This window comes from Malus sylvestris, chromosome 1 (assembly GCF_916048215.2).
Source record: "Malus sylvestris chromosome 1, drMalSylv7.2, whole genome shotgun sequence".
NCBI lineage: Eukaryota > Viridiplantae > Streptophyta > Magnoliopsida > Rosales > Rosaceae > Malus > Malus sylvestris.
The window spans coordinates 11,792,790-11,813,759 of NC_062260.1; the positions used below are offsets into that span (position 1 = coordinate 11,792,790).

At 36.1% G+C, this 20,970-nt stretch overlaps 1 protein-coding gene and 2 long non-coding RNA genes across 11 annotated transcripts; 2 read left to right on the forward strand and 1 right to left on the reverse strand.

Annotated features, from left to right (window-relative positions):
* Positions 1-928: 928 nt before the first annotated feature.
* On the reverse strand, positions 929-11,487 carry LOC126629526 (uncharacterized). Of its 9 annotated transcripts, none has more exons than XR_007625782.1 (15): positions 10,371-11,487; positions 8,536-8,747; positions 8,339-8,407; positions 8,170-8,259; positions 7,789-7,903; positions 7,375-7,435; positions 6,426-6,487; positions 6,080-6,132; positions 5,595-5,649; positions 4,387-4,564; positions 3,399-3,566; positions 2,699-2,771; positions 2,572-2,596; positions 1,543-1,648; positions 1,081-1,458 (listed from the first exon to the last, which is right to left on the reverse strand). It is a non-coding gene; the product is annotated as an uncharacterized LOC126629526 (long non-coding RNA). The 9 variants fall into 9 exon arrangements; XR_007625776.1 differs by having other exon boundaries at positions 1,543-1,607; positions 7,375-7,451; XR_007625774.1 differs by having other exon boundaries at positions 7,375-7,451.
* Positions 8,746-10,710, forward strand: LOC126629555 (uncharacterized). The gene is made up of 2 exons (XR_007625785.1): positions 8,746-9,295; positions 10,117-10,710. It is a non-coding gene; the product is annotated as an uncharacterized LOC126629555 (long non-coding RNA).
* Positions 11,488-12,575: 1,088 nt separating the features above from the next.
* Positions 12,576-20,192, forward strand: LOC126615691 (probable cytosolic oligopeptidase A). Its single transcript, XM_050283567.1, has 17 exons — positions 12,576-13,016; positions 13,201-13,368; positions 13,592-13,715; positions 14,126-14,202; positions 14,596-14,739; positions 14,837-15,067; positions 15,141-15,231; positions 15,562-15,683; positions 15,920-16,027; positions 16,152-16,397; positions 17,057-17,202; positions 17,667-17,784; positions 18,557-18,716; positions 18,820-18,851; positions 19,006-19,071; positions 19,681-19,752; positions 19,895-20,192. The coding sequence occupies exons 1-17, from the start codon at positions 12,603-12,605 to the stop codon at positions 19,976-19,978; spliced, it is 2,403 nt and encodes an 800-aa protein (XP_050139524.1). The 5' UTR covers positions 12,576-12,602; the 3' UTR covers positions 19,979-20,192.
* Positions 20,193-20,970: the final 778 nt, after the last annotated feature.

Consider the following 20,970-nt stretch of genomic DNA (forward strand, 5'->3'; position numbering starts at 1 on the left):
ATATTAATTTCAAATCTTAGGGATCAAAGTGAGGAGTTATGCAAATTTCAAAGACCATTTTAGCTTAAAGGCCTATCTTTAATATAGATGAAACCCCATGTGTAGGTGGCCCCTACCTCTATAAGAAATATGATACAAATAACAATACAAATAGATAGTAAGACATATTTTATACAACAAACTAGGGGTGCAACTCGGGTGGATTGGAAGGTTAACCAATCTTAACCTAACTTTTACAATTCGGGCTCAGGTTCGGATTGGGTTTCATTCGGGTTCATTTAGGCTCGGGTTTAATTGTGTTAGGGTTTACTTGGGTTGGGTTCAGGTCGCCCAACTTTTTCAAGTTTACTCTTGTAACAATTTAGTTTCCAAGAATTCCTAAAAAAATTAAGCCAAGTAGCATCAAAACTAGCTAACTTTAATTTCATAAACCAATCTACTATAAAGCTTTGAGATTTAGAGACTATGAATATGGGTTGACTAACCAAAACCTCTTATTCCCTAAAAGCTTAAGTAATTATAAAGGGTAATTTATTAAAAAAATATTAGAAAGGGCGTTGGTTTTTTGACTTGGCTCACTTGGCTGTATTATGAACATTAATTGAGATGAGTTACAATCTGGTTAGACTAAGTTTGGTTAGCCGGGTTGGGTTGGAGATGGACGGCCAAATGATCAACCCAATCAATGAACGGGTTGGGTTGGGTTCGGGTAGGTTACAACTAAAAAAAATTCACTTAAAGTCGGGTTGGACATGGACGTGTTGAGATTGGCCCAACCCAAGTTGCACCCCTACAACAAACTATTGAAAATACACATGGACCATGTGAAATGTGGCTATGAACACTAATGCTTGAAGATATAGTAGTAATTTTGTAATTATATCGGTATTTTGTATGTACTTTGAGGGACAAGACTTATAACGTCTCCTTGAATTAGTGTATACTAGCAAAAATGCCCGCGCGTTGCTGCGGGACTTGAATGCACCAGCCTTAACCACATGAATTAAGACATTTAACCTGAAAAAAAAATTCAACATAATCAAGAACGAACAAAAGTGATAGATGAGTAAAATGTGTCGGTAAGATAAGCAGTTCGACTTTTATATACATTCAACCGAACTGATTACAAAAGGTATAGTTGCAAAAAAATACTCTGTTTCCTTGAGAAACAGAAGTAACATGCATTTAACACTTATATTGCCCTTCAAGTTAAGACGGCAAAATATGTCCTACAGGCCAGGCACGTGTTTTAACAGCTAAACAAAAAAGCAAAAAAAGTGTGTTGTTCTTGTTTCAACAACTAATCTTTCAAGCACTAATGTTCAAGACAAAAAAGATGCAGGATGCCTGTTTCCATAAGTTACAGAAGAAACAGAAGGAAGATGAGGGGTTCAAATCTGTAAAAACTCGCCTCTCGACAACATGACAATACTCTTGATGGATGTTGTCCCTTAGAGTCTGCATGTTTTAAGTTCAAAATTTAGCGATGAAAGAAACAAAGATTATGAGATTAAAACAAAACTAATCAAGAAGGATACACACCCGGCGACTTAAAAACTGATTCTAATAAAATCGAAAACCCAGTAATTCTGGTAGTCACCGTACCACTGAGAAAACATAAAAAAATGAACACCAAAGAAGTCGATCACTGTGAAAACATCAAAAACCAAAATCAGGCGCCAAAAATCCATAAAATTAAATTATGAGTTTTATTAAATCGGGTAGTGAATCAATAAAATACCACGAATGCTGGTTCAAAAAAAAAACTTTGATACCAATGGACTGGAAAGGATTGCTTTGTCATAGAAAGTAAAAGAATAAATTGAATCAACTGAATATGCTTCTTGCCAACCAAAAAAGTAAAATACAGGGCAACAACCATTTCTTTTATCCCGTTTGTCTAACACCACCAGCATTTCAAACAAAAAGGAAGAGTTTAATAACTAATAACTTCAGGCACTTTCCAGTTGTCAGCTAGCATGATAAAGACCATGGATAATTTATTGTGTTCATTTTCCTGCCATCTTAAGTGACCAGAAACTAAAATTTTCTTATCAAATGTGTTAATGCTGCAATATATAGGATGACGAAGAAAATTCCAGTGAAGATTGGTTGAGGAAATTGACAGTGTCACTACTTGCCTTTGGAAAGATGTCTTTTCTGGAAACCCTTTCAAAGTGTTTAGGATCTGAAAACTTGTAATCGATTAGAGTGTGCCGATTAGGGTGATTTGCTATCTAAGACTCACTTGGGAGTTGGGAGCGAAGTTATAAGTCGCAAGCTCTTGAAATGCAGTAATGAATTTGGATAATATTGGACATGGAAGAAAATATCACATGCACAGCAAGCTAAAGCGACCAAAAGAGGAAAAAAACAGAAGGAAAAAAAAAAGATCTTAAGCAAAAACCATGAATCCAACTCAAAAATGAAATCTCCCAAATAACATCTCAAAACCATAACCCAAATCAAATGCACCAAGTCTCACATCAAAAAATAAATTATACAAATTGACATATTGGTAGAAACCCAACAGAGATTTTAGAGAGAGAGGGAGAGAGAGAGAGAGAGTACCAGAGGAAGTGAGATATGGTTGTACCTGGAAAGCAAAAAATAAATTATATAAATTGACTTTAACATTTGTTGACTCTAACAAATTGATACATAATAACAGTTGTTTAGGATATAGATATGGGTGTACCTGGAAAGATTAAAATTCACCATGTAAGCCGTATTCGAGGAGGACTTGCTCTAGTTCTTCCATAGTGATATACCTGATAATCAGAATGCATTTTGGCAACATTGTTATAAATAAGATGTTGAAATTTAAGAGCATTATGTAAAAGATAATTAAAAAAAAAAAAAAAAAACCCCATCTATTATGATCTCTGCATACCCCTGTTGTCTCGTAGGAGAAGCCGATGAACAGTGGCAGTACTATCAAGCAACCAAGTTATGAAATAGGAATTTAAAATGTACCTATTTACTGTGTCTAATGAATCTGTGAAATCAAATAGTTAAACCCTAAAAAGCACCACTGCAAATGGCATAAGAAAATTGAAATTAACCCTAAAGAAATTGTGAGAGAAGATTATGAAAAGGGAATACCTTTCGGCCCTTTGAGTTATTGGAAAAAAACCCAACATAGCAAAAGCCTCCAACTCCAAAGATTGTTGTGGGATTTTGAAGAGAGCAAGAGAGAGAGAATATCGGAAGAAATAAAGCAAGAGAGGGGGGAAAAAAGGGGGAAGAAGAAAAAGAAGCAGCAAAAGCAAAGCAGAGGAAGAAGAAATAAGGGGAAAAAAGGACGACTGAAATTAAGTACGCAACCATATACTTATAATAGCAACTAATCAAATAGAACTTAAAAAATATGGAGGAATCATATCAGTCACACTTACCAAGTATCGAAAGATATCGAGCAACAAAGTCAGTCTCACAGTTAAGTTCAATAATAACAGCCTTGTTCTCATTCTGAGCTAGAGCCAGCAAGCCCTCAGCAGCCATCCGAGATGACTTTTTCGACGGCAAAACCTTCCCTCTCCTCCTCAATTCCTTCTGAGTAGCCTCTGCATTTCATTAAAGAAACCAACTTTGATAAGGATTCAAAAATTATATATACACACACATAACCGATTCAAATTAGCATAAACAAAAATGGGAAGAAAGGGGTTCTGACCAATGTCCCAATTGCTTCAGCCACCGAAGCAAAAGAAGAAGAGAAAGGGACAAAGGGAACAAACACACATAAAAATACATACACTAAATTATTTTTTGTATCTATACACTTATAATTTGACATTCAATATGGAAAACAAATCTATAATTCAGGCTTTAAAATACATTGTAAACTCAATTAATACAAACAAAGAAAAAGCATCACACTAAACAATTTCATCAACCCCAGACGTGAACAGAGTCACACCCTAAAATGAACCAATGCAGATAAACACATTTCACCAGACTAAATCCAACAAAATCACAAATCAAAACAGGCATCTCTAGAGAATTCAAATAACCAAGAGATAGGTGAGATGATAAGATAAGAGTTGGATTTCATTTACATTCAATTAAGCTGACATCAAGAGCTAGTGTACAATCAAAAGGATGAACTCCAAGCAACAGATTGTTAGCTGGGTAGAAAAAAAACGAAACATGCACAAATTAAATTTAAATTTTCCATCACCTAAATTGTAATTAAAACAAATACACATCTTAATCACAGAAAGACTTTCAAATGCCACAATGTTTAACAACTACTGTTCTATCAATTCCTAATCTTATAAATCATTTTGTGACGGTTGGGAAAGTTTACTAAATAACAGAGAAAAAAGAGTAAACATAATCAATCTTTGGGTTTGAAATAGAATCAGAGTTGAGCTTATGTACCAATATGAAAGTTTTGAGGAACAATGGAAAGATAGCTGAGGTCCTGGTGGTAGCGGTGGCTGAAACTTGGAAGGGATCTGGTTTAATCTTGTTTGCAGTGAAGCGGTGAGCAACATAAAAGGTGGAGGAAACTGGCGATCCCACTCATCAAAATGAGAAATTTCATAAATGCATTGTGCTGCAGAGAAAATAAAGAAGAGATTGCACAACAAATACGTGAAAATCAGTAAAATCGTAAATTAAAAAAACCAAATGATCAAGGATAAAATTTAGAAACCCTACCACACAAAATCGCAAGAACATAAAAATTACCAATAAAAGTTAGCAAAAAACACACACGGTGTGACAATAAACGCCTTAACGCCAACGATGGCCTCAAACCCAAACAAAATCCCAAATCAGTTAAAAAAATAGTGAAAATGAACTGAACCCATTCCTCTATCATATTCTTTTCCTCTGTTTCCCTATCCCTAATCCCAAATCTCTTTTCCATGCTTTCTCCGCCGTTTTTCCCTCACCCTCAATCCCATTTTCTTCCAAGTCTATAATCAAAACCACGTGCATAAACACGCTAGAAATTTGCCAAAACCCACAACATAGCCTAACTAAAAATCTCACCGATTAAAACTTTCACCAAAAAAAACACACTATCTCTCTGATCAAACGAAAACTCCAAAACCAATTCAATGCTTGATTAACAACCCATAACAGAATCTTATTTAAAATTGAATCCAGAAAAATTAAAAGCTTCTTACATTTAAATTGTGAAGAAAAGCCATACCAAATCAAGCATTAATGTATCGTTTCATACTGACAATCTTGGAAATTCATATACCATGTTCACTTTGCTTGATTTGTTTGATTTGATCAGAGAAATTACTTTCTAAAAACAATCTTGACAAATGATAATCTTGATTTGCTTGATTGTCCAACAACAATCTTGGAATATGTATCGTTCAATGTATGTCTTTAGAATCGAATGACAATCTTGGAAATTTATACTGACAAAGTGAACATGGAAATTCATATACAATTTGACAATACCAAATCAAGCAATATCTAAAAACCAAAAACAGATCCTACAAAGCAGAAACCCTATCTCATATGCATTAAAATGATTGACAAATTCTTGGTGAATCATCATAAAATTAACCCAATTTCTCAATTCCAAAAACATGAAAGTTTAAGAAAGGGTTCTGAGTTCTCACCATAACGAAAATAATCATATCGTTTCAGTTTGAACTCAGGGTCAATTTCCATCATCTGCATTAACAGAAACAATAACTTATGTCAGTGCATTCAAACCAAACCCATAAATCAATTCCTAAAATCAACTGCAAATCACAAAGTTACCCAAAAAAAATCCAGCAAAGAACCAAAATACCTGAAAATTACTATATTAGCACTCCCTCCACCCCAAAATCAGAAAATTTGAAATTAGAGTTTGATAACATTGTACATAGAAAGTAAGGAATCGATAATTTAGGTGGTTTCCCAGGACAATAATAAGCTTGCAGAGATCATATTCATACATGGATGCACAAATACACAGACACTATAGAGACCATTTGATGAAAAAAAAAATAGAGATGCTTAGAGATTCAACACACACTATACATAGATCCATGGCTTAGAATTTCTCAGATCCGGTTGAAATTAATAAAATAAAAAAATTAAGGATGTGAATTTATACCTCTGACAGTCTGAGCTCCGTTCCACTGATTCCTTCGCTGGCTTGGTGCAAACCTGAGGAGATCGGCGATTAGGGATAAGAAAACTGGCGGCCGTGGTTTAGTTTTTTGAGAGAGAATTCAAGAGAAAAGAAAAAGGAGAAGAAGAAGGGGATGCCCCTTCCCTTCTGAGATCGTCAATAACATCTGAAGTACTTAACACCTATACACTATATTTACACATATAAACTAATCAGCACTCATAACATGTCAATGGTCCAATGATTATGGAGCTCAAAATTTATATAAGAAAGGGCCAATCAAATCATAAATTAAAATGAAAACATGTACGTAATTAAGAATTATTACTTGCTTAGTCAGTTCCTTCTTGTCACTTCAAGGATTATTCAATTCAACCCGATTTGATCAAACTGCATCACCCAACAAAACAAAAAATAAATGAATTAAAAAGAAAATTAGGGGAACTAAGTTAAATATACACTGACTGACTTTTCGGCTAGAAAACCCAAAAAGAGCAATTAAATAGCAGCGCATAATGACGGAAGTTCTATGAAAAAATATGAATGAGTTTTCAATTAATAATTGAGGCCGAAATAAAGAAGGCCTTTCTCACCTTTGATGCAAGGCGGACAACAAATTCATTATGGATTAATGTATAATATCTAAGATCCTTTTTTTTTTTATTGAGATGCTTCAACATCATCCACCTAATTCATATCACACATCCATACATAGCTGAGAACGCTTATTCCCACCACGATTGCATTGTTACTTTAGTATGTTTTTTCACTAAGAAGAAAAGGAAAGAGCATCACGAAAAATTTAGTTCCAATATAGCTGAGAACAATTATAATAGCACAGATAGAAAAAGGCACTATCAAAGAAATCAAAGGTTGTTTTAATAGAATGGAAAAAAGCAATAATGAGAAAAATTCACATGTTATTACATTAAACTGGAGTTAAAATTACTCACCCTTTTTTTTTTCATTGCACCAAGACAAAAATAAAGAAAGACTTCTAATCCCATAAATAGCAAATACTCTACTATCCTAAATTCCTAATCCCACTTGACTTCGCTGCCTCACACCTTTGTCCCGTCTCCCATTAACTAAAAACACTCCCAAATTACACCAGCCAACCATACAAAGCCACTGGCCACATCAAATATTAGGCACGATTCAGGTAACCAAATTCAAAGAATAGAGTTCAGATAACAAAATGCAAAGAACAAAATACATATAGTAAAATTCAAGAACATGATTCAGAGGATTTGAACTATATTGTGTTGAAAACTTACTGAAGAGGGACGATTCCAGGGCAGTAGCAGTCAGGCTTCTTGACTTCTCCAGTTGTGGGTGCTGATTTTATTGAAGCCTCAAAATTAAAACAATTAGCAACTTAGATCCAATAATCTGATTGTTTCTCGGAAAAAATAGCTTGCAATACAGATTTTGCAGCACTGATTAGAAAGAATTAAATCCAGGTATGAAAAATTGAATGAATCAATTACATTAGATATCATATATTGTCAGCAACAATAATTAACTGATTCAAATGTATCTAGCTAGTATGGATTGAACAGCCACTTCAATTGGGAATGAGAAGATGCAAAATCGAGCAGCCACTTGGATGATCAATGGATTATTCCATCTAGAAAATGATAAATATATACATATAGAGAGGCAGAGAGAAGAGAGGGAAGCATTATTACCATTTGGCGGCATTGATAGGTGCAGAGCAATTGATTCTTGTTTGATCCTCCATGTCTTCTCTATGCCTTCAGTCTCCAAATAGCCTCCCTCACTTGGTAGAAGCCACTGATAATTCTGATAAAAAAACAAAACAAACATTCAAATCAATTGTTATCAGTATTACATGGACTAAAAGAACAGAAGAAGCAAGATTTCATGTAAAAGATCGCTTGTATAAACTAAATCCAATAAATCAGAGAAAAATGTAATACAACAGTACACGACTGGAAAAGAGAGTACAAAATCTAGTCTACTGCTTAAGCATCACTCTATGTAAGATTCTTTTTCCTTCCATTAAAGTTTGAACAGACCAACATATCACATTATGGAAAACAAATCACCTTCTCAGCCTTGGCAGCAGCTTGTGCAGATTTTCCATACAATTCTTCTCTAACAGCAAGTTAACCCTTCAATTTCTTATCTTTCAAGCCCTGAAAACACAAAATCCAAGATGCAGTGACAAATAAACATGTATATGTTTCATGAAAACTCAAAGTTTCTAGGCCATACCTCCAAATTTGCTTCTGCTCCTCTAAGAAACTTCTTCGCTCTCTTATCTAACTCATCAGAAATCTTCTCCTGCAAAATCAGGTACTGCCCATTTTATTTTCTCATTCCCTTTTTAAGAAAAAATGTCAATCACAGTTTTACAAACAAAGCAAATGGAAAACCAAACAATAAACAATGATTTCTGAACAGTGTTTTACCTGTTGAATCAGAGGACAAAACTGAAAACCCTCTCATCTCCCATACCTCCCTCAGACATCCTCTGCTCAGCAACCCCGTGGGGTAACCCGTTAACCCCAAAAAACACAGGGCATGCTCTCTGCCCTCTCTCTCTCTCCCTGTCCATCCGTCCCTCAAGGAGGGTCAGGTAGAGGAGAGGGGAGGCGGAATCGAAGATCAGTAAATCCAAAACCTGCAGTCTCATCAGGAAAAAGAAAAAGGCAGATATATATCACCAGGAAGCAAAAAAAAAGGCAAGCATTAGCCAAAATTTGTAAATCAAACACAGAAGTGTCAACTCATTCTCCTCTGTTAGTCTGTTATCACCTCACATGTCACACTTTTTGAGATTGGATCAATTCGATCACAACCAAACTACCAGTATTAAATTTAACTAACTAACGATCAAATGATTTAAACATTGTGTATTACAAATTCAAATCAATGGTGGTAATAAATAAGATAATTTCAGCTACCATTTGTGATTAAAAACGAACAATGCTTACTCCCAAGGAATATCTGACAATTTGGGTCTACTTCTGAATTTTGTCCTCATTAAACTGTTTACTTACCTGGTTTTAGATGTCTTTACGTATCAATCTATTTTTTTTAGAATGACGTTAGAAGATGTTCTAGCACCAGAGACTATTAGAAGTTGGTAAGATATGCCGATACAGCGGTTTGAGAACAGTTTGGGAAACTTTGGGTAGAAAATATGCTCGCAAGGAAAACAGACAATGGGTGAGTATCACTCTCAAAGCTGGTTTATGTTTAAATTAGTGAATTACCATAATCTTTACTGGTCGGTTCTCAAAGCTGCTGAAATGTGATGAGTCCCTTGTAAAAATACTTGACTTGGGCTCTAAACTATTGTTCAGTGTTTAGCAGGGACCAAAACAATTTCAGTAAAAAGATTAGAATCCCAACAAATGTAAGTAAATTTATGAAGCCTATAAGATTTTGAAGCGAGGAAAAATGCCGTAAAACCAAAAGAAAAAAACATGAAATTATCCTATGTTACCAATATTGATGAAACCATCACAGGTGAAGAATGAGGCAAATAAAGCTTAACAAAATAAATGAAGCAATAAGTATGGGAAAATTTGATGGGTTTTGACACCATTCCTCCAAAGCCTCAGTAGTGGTAGTTTCACTTAGCACGCCAACAAAATTTCAAACAGCATTCTTGTTCTAGTACCAGATCAAACACACAATTATTCACGAAAAAATATGTAACTTATTTAATAAGGTATACAAAGGAACTCATCACAGGTCAAGTACTTTTACAAACTTTGAAAAATATAAATCCCAAGTATAAATCGTGTCAAAAATATCAAAACATTTACGAAATTTTTATCTTTCCATTCCAAAGACAGACCAATTTGAGGACAGAATAAAAGATAGACCTCCTCAAGCACACAACAAATTTGAAATAATACTTCCGTAAGACAAACCAGTACAGATAAACACTGAACAATAGTTTAGAGCCCAACCTCTGCCTTTAACAGTTTGTCAATTTGTAACTAAATTGAATCTCATCATACTCTCATTTACTTTTTCAGGATGCTCAAAATGCTATCAATGACTTAACTGGTAAGGATGATGTTTTTCCTATCCAAACTTTGTTTTTCGACAGCTTCTCAAAAACGAAATCATTACCAAGATTCAGTTTAATTAGTTTTCTCATCATATCCAAATTTTATGCAGTTTATATAATATCCAGAAATAATTCATAACAAAAGGGCAGAAATGATAACAATATATGCTAACAGTAGAGAAGCGAATTAAAAATTGAACTTAGCTCAAAAACACATACCTTTCAAGGATCGGAGCCTCAGAAAAATTTATGAAGTTCAAGCAAATATTTTTAGGTCTCAATGCACCTATACTGCAAACCAACGAAAATGCAAATGCATTAATACAATTGCCAATACCAATTTCTAAGATTTTAGCATTCTCTTTACCCTTGCAACCGAAAACCAAAAATCCCAGAAAAATGAGCAAGAAGCTTAAGCAGAAAAAAATCATATTTTAAACCACCAAAACTCAATACCCATTTAACCTGAGATTTTAGTGTTCTCTTTACCCTTGCAACCGAAAACCAAAAATCCCAGGAAAATGAGCAAGAAGCTTAAGCAGAAAAAAAAACATATTTTCAACCACCAAAACCCAATACCCATTTAATCATTCACAAACGAAAAATCTAAATAGAGAGTGAAAGATCAACAAACTGAAAACCCCCCAAAAAAAAGCCACAAAAAAGAAGAAGAAAACTGACCTTAAAACAGAAGACAATGCACAGAATAGAGAGATGCATCCCCAAAATGAGAGAAAATGAGAGAAAACGAAACAAAGGAACCCCCAAAACCTAACCCGACAGTTCACATCTATGCTAACAGCAAAGAATGGAATAAAAAATGGAACTTAGCTTTCGAAATCCAGCCATTGATCCGACATGCAAAAGGGAACGGACGATCCAGAGTGATTCATGAACTGAGGGGACCTTACTCGGCTCTGTTCACCATCCAACCCCTCCCTCTCTCTTTCTCTCACTGTCTCCCTTCCACTCATCCATGCCAGGATCCCTCTCCCTCTCTCTCTCGCTCTGTCTCTCTCTCTCCCTCTCTATCGGAGGCATGGCCTCCCATCCCCGAAACCCGCACTGAATGACAGCAAACGTAAACCCACCCCAATCCGTCTCAAACAAACAGGACAAAATTGCCCTTCCAACCCAGCCCCAATATCAGCCCAAACCTGACGGCATTGTTGTAAATAGCGTGAAATCGAGTGGCTCCCTGATAAGCCATATGGACAAAATTACCCTCCGAAATTTTGAGAATTACCATCCCAACCCACTCCCATTCGGCTGGTATTGTTGTAAATAAAGCAAAATTAAAACAAAGGTGAACAGTGCCTGCCCTCCCCCTACTTTAGAATAAGTAATTTCTTGTTATTGATAAAAATCTTTCGCATTGTCAAGTTTTATTCAAAACAATTTTATATAGGTGTTGTTATTGCCACTCTAAAAAACTTATTGTGCACTCCTCACAATTGAATTTTTCTTATAAAATTGAGAAAGTTTGAAGTGCACAATGTGTTTTTGGAGTGTCAATAACATCTTTTTATTTATGTCCAAACATATTTGTCTGTATATATTCTAGTTGCATATGTGGAAAACAATATTCGGAGGCTTTTTGATAGGTTGTGTAGCTTACAGTTATAACCCACCCCAAAAACATTTCTCGCATCGTCCTGAAGTGGCATTTAAATATATTCATTCTTAAGAGGTTAGCTAAGAGCCTAAGGGCTTCCACAATAGCTGGAAAGTTGAGTGTTATACCAGTAAAGAAATCCAAGTGGACTAGAAAGTGATACGAGAGTGATTCTTTCAATGTATTGGAACTCACGAGTGTGATTCCTATACAATAAATGACGAGAGTGAAAGGTAACTAATTACAAAACGATAATGTTATTCACACACTCATTTTGATCTCTCACTCACTTTTGTTAACTTTTTGTTATTGATATTCTTCAATTCATTTGATCCGACGACCACAAATTGAGAAAGATGTATGAAAAGTAAAAATGGTTGTGATAGCACTACCCATCACAAAATACACAAAAAAAAAAGTAGACGGGTAATATATTTAATATATAAAGCTCACCCCTACTAAACTCACACTAGTGTGCTGATAGTGTAATATGAATCAAATTCCCGATTGGATTCTTATATTTAAACATCACTCACTCAAACTAAGCTGGAAGACCCACATAAGAGACTTTATAAGTTTCATAATTTTAAATCCGATACTTCTAGGCGTAAATTTTTTTAAATGATTTGTTATTAACACTCCAAATAGTTATCGCACAACAAAAAATTGTATAGAGAAAAGTGCATAATGATGCAGATGACGTTTTATCACAATAATAAAAAACAATCATATCCATACACCATAGTCCATATTCAATACCCACTCATTATAGAACCTGAGAGAGAAACAAAGAGATTGTTTGTCATGACAAAGAAAGAGGTAACAGGAAAAACAGCATGAAGCATATTATCTTACGCAACAGAGTCTTATTGGCTTCTCTTCTTGTACTCAACTTGCTCATGGCAACTCGCGTCATCCTCTCTCGCTCAGTCCACCCTCTCCTTAAACGCTCTCCTCCTTTTCCCCACTTTGCCCCCAAACGTTTCCCCAAATCTCATCCTTGCCCCCTCTGGTCTCCCTCATTCTCCTTCTGCCTCGCTACTCCCCACAAACCCACCACTCCCACCATTCCATCGTCACTCTCCACTCGCTCTTGCTCCTCCCTCTCTGCCACAGCCATGGCCGCCTCCGCCGCCGCAGACGAAGCTCTCGCAGCCAACCCCCTCCTCCAAGACTTTGACTTCCCTCCCTTCGACGTCGTCGACGCCCAGCACGTCCGCCCTGGGATTCGCGCCCTCTTGAAGAAGCTCGTAATATTTCTCTTCCGTTATTGGAAAATTTCAATCTTTTCATCGTATTTCATGTCGTTTGATTATTTGATGTGTTTTGATTTCTGGGTTCATCGTGTTTTCGTTTGTTTTTGTGATTTTTGAGGATTTGGGTTATGGGGTTTTCTGGGTTTTGATTTGATGGCTTTCATGGTGGGGTTTAAAGGAGGGTGATTTGGAGGAATTAGAGCGCACGGTGGAGCCCACGTGGACGAAGCTGGTCGTGCCGCTAGAGAAGATCTTTGACCGATTATCTGTGGTTTGGGGATTAGTCAACCACCTCAAGGCTGTTAAGGACTCCTCCGAGCTACGTTCTGCTATTGAAGAAGTCCAGGTCTGTATTTTTGGTTTGTTAGATTTTGTTTCTGTGTGTTGTCTATTTCTTGTAGTTCCATTTTACGCCTTCGAATCTCGAATTGCTGGGTTTATTTCAAAGGGGCCATGTTAGATGATATTGATTTGACTGTGAAAGTTCTACTATTACTTAGGGTCTTAATGAATGAAATTTTTGTGTTCTGATTATTTCTTCGGGTTTTGGTTTTTGTGGTGTCTTGCAGCCGGAGAAAGTTAAGTTTGAGCTTAGGTTGAGGCAGAGTAAACCAATTTACAATGCATTTAAAGCTATTCGAGAATCTCCTGATTGGCAGACATTGAGTGATGCTCGCAAACGTATAGTTGAAGGTGAGTATTCGAATAATATCGTACCATGTATAGTGGAATCTGCACAAGTCTTTTTGTTCGCAACCTTGTTATTCTGGAGTAGTTGTCATATTTGATGAACTACACATATACCTCTGTTCCTTGCTTTATTTTACACTTGAAAAAAATATGGCTTGCATTTTGTGCTTCAACTGGGAACTGGACTGGGAGCCGTGTGCAAAGCATGTTATTACCTTAATGCATGTTTGTAAATTCTTGATAGGATATCCAAGATTTATAATTGTCAAATCATTAAGGAACAAAAGTAACTTCTAAGTATCCTGCTAAACCAATATCCTCATAAATTTTAGTTTTTCTTTTACCTTGAAATTGTTGTTCTGTGCTTATCTTGTCTGACATTTGTCTTTTCCCTTTTAATTGTGCCTGTGCAGCCCAAATAAAGGAGGCAGTTTTGAGTGGTGTTTCTCTTGAGGATGACAAAAGAGATGAATTCAACAAAATTGAACAGGTAATTTTCAATACAATTGTTAAGCAAGTACTGTAGAAGTCTTTTTGACCATCATCCTGAGTTGCTGATATTTTTGTTTTGCGAAGAAGGCCTGGTACCATTTACGATAACTCAGTATTATCATCATCATATGAGTTGCTTCAGCTACAATGGCATGCTAATTTATGCTGCATTATTTCTCGGTAACAGTCTCATGTAGACTTGTATGAGCACTGCATATTAACAATTCTCTCTTTCTTCTTATATTTTTTTTACCGGGGGATGAGTGGGTTGGAGACATTAGTTGGGCTTGCTGTATTAGATAAGTTTTCTTCTGACAAATAGATTTCGGGGATGATATTCTCTTTATAGTTGGGTTTCACTGTTACTTCAGTTTGGCATCTCTAAGTGCAGGAACTAGAAAGACTGTCTCAAAAATTTTCAGACAATGTTTTGGATGCAACAAAGAAGTTTGAAAAGTTAATTACTGATAAGAATGAAATTGAAGGATTGCCAGCCACTGCTCTGGGAATGGCTGCACAAACAGCGGTGTCAAAGGTAAGCCAATTCTTACCCGGACGATGGATCTTAGTATTTGTTATTTAGCTGTCTTTTTATCATCTGTTACATTTCTAATCTGTGTATATCTCATCAGGGGCATGAAAATGCAAATGCTGAGAATGGGCCTTGGATTATTACATTGGACGGCCCAAGTTTCCTCTCTGTCATGCAACATGCTCGAAACCGGGCTTTGCGTGAGGAAATATACCGTGCTTATGTAGCTCGTGCATCCAGTGGAGATTTGGATAATACTGCTATCATTGACTCGATTTTGAAACTTAGGTTGGAAAAAGCGAAACTTCTGAATTACAATAACTATGCTGAGGTACGCCAATTCATTTTGTTATATTTGGTTTGAAACTTTATTATGATAGGGTTGCTGAGATATAGTGTATCAGGTAAGCATGGCAACCAAAATGGCTACTGTTGAAAAAGCTGAGGAGCTCCTAGAAAAGCTTCGAAGTGCTTCATGGGATGCTGCAGTTCAAGGTACATTATTGGCATACTGCATGGGAGGTTATTTCTATTATTTTTAACAGTGATCTCAATACATACAAGAGCTTGTCATTCTTAAAATGGATTTACTATTCACCCTTTCTGGTATTCAAAATTTTTCTTTTTGACTTAAAGTTTCCAATGTTGATTTCTAGAAAAGAAGTTTCTTTCTTCTATGTTCCTTGGTTTCTCAAGGTGTCTTAGCTATTTCTGATAGCAAAGAAGGAGGAAAATGGATATAATTTAATGAAACTATGTTTAACAGAAGTCGTTCACATTAGAATGTTAACTGACATTTTTTTATTTATTTATTGATTCTTGTAGATATGGAAGATCTTAAGAATTTTTCCAAGAGTCAAGATGCTCCTGAAGCTGATGATTTGAATCACTGGGACACCAGCTTTTGGAGTGAGAGGCTTCGTGAGTCAAAATTTGACATCAATGAGGTTCTCTCTCTTTCTCTGTGTGTGTGTGTGTGTCTGTTGTACTCAACTTGTAATCTTAACTGGTTTGGAATTGCATGTGTAACAAGAAATGGTGTAATTAGGATCTGCTACTCTCATTTACTTCATTAAATCTTGTATCACTTTTGTGTGATAACTTATGGTATGGAATACTAGTGAAACATAATTGCAAAGGATTTTCTAACTCTTGCTTTCTTGTTTTCAATTTCTGTATACAGGAAGAATTGCGTCCATATTTCTCCTTGCCCAAGGTCATGGATGGCCTATTTAGACTAGCAAACATGCTTTTTGGAATTGATATTGAGCCGGCTGATGGTCTAGCGCCGGTAACATTTCAGTTGCTTCATTTGTGCTCTATTTTGGTTCATTGACGAAGCTATGAATTTGTGTCCCCTACTCGTATATATACATATATATATATGTACATACTGATACACACATGTTTTTCAGGTTTGGAATAATGATGTTACATTCTATCGCATCAAAGATTCTTCTGGGAGTCCCATTGCATACTTCTATTTTGATCCATACACTCGTCCATCTGAGAAACGGGGAGGTGCATGGATGGATGAAGTTCTTGCTAGGAGTCATGTCTTGTCACGTGATGGTACCTCTGCGAGGTTACCTGTGGCACACATGGTGTGCAATCAATCACCACCAGTGGGAAACAAGCCCAGCCTTATGACCTTCCGTGAGGTAAATTAAATTACATTCATTTTCAGCTTACTGGTCATGACCAAAAAGCTAGAGTAACAGAAAGACTGTTTAATTAGTAGGGGGAGCAAAAATAACGGGTCAGGGGACATGGAAGAAAAAATGTGTTTGGTCGAGCATGAATGGAATTGGAGTGGTCCTGTTTTTAAGGCCCATCATATTTTGTATGAGGAAGTGTGTCAGAAATCTGAATAGTACATTCCGGATGTCACATCAGACTGAAATTCATTCGTTAGGATCCATCCATTTAGTGGATGGAGGGACTTTAGAAATTCTGATTCAGTATGAATGAGTGCCAAGCAGGTTATTTATAATATTTTCACACACTTTTAGTATTGATGCTGTGACTGGCTTTGGTCCAATGAGTATTACCAAGCCTAGGCTTGTGCTATTGCGAACAACTAACAAGTCCTGTTCTTCTACTGGGATAATTTTTTTTTAAATCACTAAACTCTTTATTAAACATTGTGAGTAATTATTCTTGTGGTATATCAGTGTGTGTGTTTTTATGTCGATAATATCAACAGCTTAGTAAGAAGGCTTTAATTTCATTCTGGGAAGAAATTCTGGGAAATTTTGGATTGGGCAGTGGATGCCGCAATTTTGTATTTCAAAGTTATGGACTACCGATCCATTTGCAGGTAGAGACTGTCTTCCATGAATTTGGTCATGCACTTCAGCATATGCTGACTAAGCAGGATGAGGGTCTAGTTGCTGGTATTCGGGGAATAGAATGGGATGCTGTGGAATTACCCTCTCAGTTCATGGAAAATTGGTGCTACCATAGGTAATCTTGTATGCTAAATTCCTTTGAACGATTATGCATCTCAATTTAGATTTTATTTCTGAAATCAAAGACCTTTATACTGATTGTGTCAAAGAAGGGAGAGAGGAGGAGGAAAGGGATTAGGTATTCAAATATGTAATTTGCTTTATCATCACTCAACTTGACCTTTATTTCTCAAATTACTGACCCATATATTGATTGTGTCAAATATGCGAGCTATGATTTAGCAAACTTTATATACCGGGGAGTTCTAAACCACTTTGCAAAGATTCTATTTATACTTTGTATCTCAATACTAGCTTTTATGGGTAAATGGCCTGCAGGATGCAGCTGCTAGTACCTTGTTAAGATTTTACATGCCCCAAAACTTGGAGCTCATTTCCTTCCATGCAGTATCAAGTGGCAGTTCCCATGATTTTATTTGTCATTGTATTAGTGATTTATTTCTTGTATTGGGGCTGTAGGGATACTTTAATGAGCATTGCAAAACATTATGAAACTGGGGAGACTCTTCCAGAAGAGACATTTTTGAAGCTTCTGGCAGCTAAGACTTTCCGTGCAGGCTCCCTGAGCCTTCGGCAGGTCTGTTCAATATCTGATGTTACTTTTTCTTGACATTTTGTCTTCATTTTATATTGCTTTATATCTTTTTGTACTATTGATTTGAATATTACTTCATTTTACTAATTTACTTTCTTCGGGGATGCAAAACTGGATTCTTTGTTGGGTTTTGTCTTGCTTTTCAAATATTATCAAAATTATCTGTCATTGTGCTACAGAAGTACACTATCGTGTGCTCTCTCTGAAGGATTTGTCTTTTAGTATGGTGTTAAACTCTGGTGGTGTAAGCCATTCTGGCATCTTTAAGGATTTATTAGAAACGTCTTGTCAAATTTTGAATCTGACATTTTTGTGCAATCTATTATGACTATAGAATGTTCCAAGGGTACAACAACAAGAAAGCCTTTTCTCACTAAGTGGGGTGAATGTTCCAAGGGTGTAAACAAATGTTTTAACGTGAAATGCATATGTAGACTTTGGCCAAACCAAATAGAGAATCAAAGAGATGAAGCGTTTATTGAGATACAATCATACAATTTACGTGCAAAAGTAAGAAAAAAATTTGGAGAGAAATCTGAACTGATAAATACAAAGAAAAACCAACGGAATAAAAATTTAGACCCCTTGGTGAAATAAGAGAATGCCTAATAGAAACACTATAACACATTAAATTTCTGTATTCTTTATTCTATTTTAATATGTACATGATTTTCACCATTTTCTTTATTGTAATAATTTCCTGTATATCATCGGTATTCATATACATGACACATTTTGTCTTTGCCAATTGCAGATAAGATTTGCAAGTGTAGATCTGAAGCTGCACACAGATTATGTACCTGGTGGAGCAGAATCCATATTTGATGTTGATTGCAGGGTTAGTGAACGAACACAAGTGATCCCTCCACTTCCAGAAGACAGGTTCCTTTGTGGTTTCAGCCACATATTTGCAGGTTTGCTTTTACTATCTAACTTTCAACTTCTCAGAAGTGTTCCATTTTTAACTTCATATGATGGTATATATTTATCTATATATTTATGTTCTATGAATGTCAGGTGGATATGCAGCTGGGTACTACAGTTACAAGGTATTTCTCATTCTTTCTTTTATGATAACCTACATTCAACTTTCTGAAAGAAAAAAAAAAAAAAAAAAACAAAAAACAGCTTTGCACCTTATGCTGATTTTACTTTCCCTAAGGATCTTTTTTGTGTGCTGATGAAACTCACACTATTTGTCAGTGGGCTGAGGTGTTGTCTGCCGATGCTTTCTCTGCATTTGAGGATGCGGGATTGGATAACAGCAAGGTAAGTTTGAAATACCTGTGCATAAGATCGGAGCAATAGAGAGTAATTATTCTTGAATTGTTTATGTATCACCTCCATGTAGCTCCCAGTTGATTTCTATTTACCGCCTCCTGTCAAGGTCATGCTAGGCATGCTTGAACACCCAAATGTGATTCTGGACTTGATCATTGCCAAACAAAACTAAGTTACATGAAGAGATACGAAGTTTTTTTATTGGCATCTGGTAACAAGTTTGAGTTGGACGCTTGGACTAGATTGAGAGGGAAGTAACACATAACTTGGTCGGAGATTTTTGTTAATAGTCATCATCCTTAAATGTTGTACGGTCACATGTTCTCCCAGCAGTATTGAAAGTTGCACAAAACCATGCACTTGTCTGATGCTTGCCGTATCTTATCGAATATGATATTATGTTTCTGCTTCATACCAAAACATCCATAAGGGCTAGGAGTTTTCAGAAGGCTTGTTATTGGAGCAATTTTAATGCATATCGGTGACTGTTGCATTATCTTGTCATTAGTCACTAATTCAAATTCATCAAGCATGTTAAACTCTGCATACTTGACCCCCACATTCATATATCAGTAGTGATTTTTAATGTTGCAACAGGCTGTTAAAGAGACTGGGAACAAGTTCCGAGAAACCATCCTTGCTCTTGGAGGCGGGAAAGCGCCACTGGAGGTTAGACAATCTATTTATTATGGCATTACCTTTTCGTTGTTGCCTTTTATTCTTATTCCGCAATTTGTTTGCTGGAAAAGCGTTATGTGGTCTAGTCCCACCCCAAGTTCCTTTGTTAATGTTATGATTGTTTGTTGTCCAGGTTTTCGTGGAGTTCCGAGGTCGTGAACCTTCACCAGAACCACTGCTCAGGCACAATGGCCTATTAGCCACAGCTTCTGTGTGAGTTACACGGAATTAAAAACGTTTACTTGGTCTTCAAATCATTTTCGGTGCTGTTTAGAGATGAAATGTATCGGGTGGGCCGAAAGAAATAAAAGGAGTTAAAATGTATCAGTTGCCTCCATCCTGTTTCAAGGGTGCTTGTATGAACCATGTATTTCTTCTCCAAGAACTTGAAAATAACAAAAGAAACGAATGCAGTAGGATTTCCTCTCTCACTAGTTTCGGTTTTGTGATTACAAAAACAAAAAGTAAAGATATTAGGCTTTTTCCTCTCTTATTTGTTTCGGTTCGGTTTCGATTTTTAGAATCTCGTCCCGAAAGAGGTCGGTTCGGGACTCAGTTTATGCTTTTCGGTTCGGGATCCCGTCCTGAACCACCTTACTTTCCCCTTGATCTATAAATTTAAAATTCTAGGTTAACGTCCCATAAAAAGCATTAAAAATCAAACATATTTTTCTTTTTCTAAAGGGAAAAACAAAATAACGAAGGTTTGCCTTCAACGATAAAGAGTCATAAATTATAAGACAAAAGGGCATTATGCCAAAACCAAGTGAAACTTAGTCATCCACCACCAATCAAGTAGCAATCTACCAATTCGAGTCTCAAAGCCTCAAAACCTTTTGATCCCTCAGTTCTTTGTTTTTGTTTGATTTATTTAATCTGATAGCAAGACATAATAAGGAACGTGTGAGAGACTAAATATAATGTGTGAAAATCAGCCCCCAAACAATATTACAATTGTTGAAGCAAATTCTGATATATTTACCCATCAAGTCCACACATAAAAGATACGTATGATCGAACTAATTTATTTTTTTTGTCAAAGTATCATCGAACTAATTGGCTTGATGGACATGATAACGGTTCATACTAAAATTCTAATAAGCGCACGCCACATGTATTAGGGAGAATGACAAGTCATCCATTCCAGTTACTGTTAAAACTAAATGTAATTAGTTGTGGTTACTGTTGTAATTAGTTAGGGTAGTTAGG

Coding starts and splice junctions, on each gene's coding strand:
- LOC126615691 (XM_050283567.1), top strand. CDS start 12,603: ATGAAGCATATTATCTTACGCAACAGAGTCTTATTGGCTTCTCTTCTT. Junction 13,017..13,200: donor GCGCCCTCTTGAAGAAGCTC/GTAATATTTCTC, acceptor TGGGGTTTAAAG/GAGGGTGATTTGGAGGAATT. Junction 19,072..19,680: donor CGGGATTGGATAACAGCAAG/GTAAGTTTGAAA, acceptor ATGTTGCAACAG/GCTGTTAAAGAGACTGGGAA.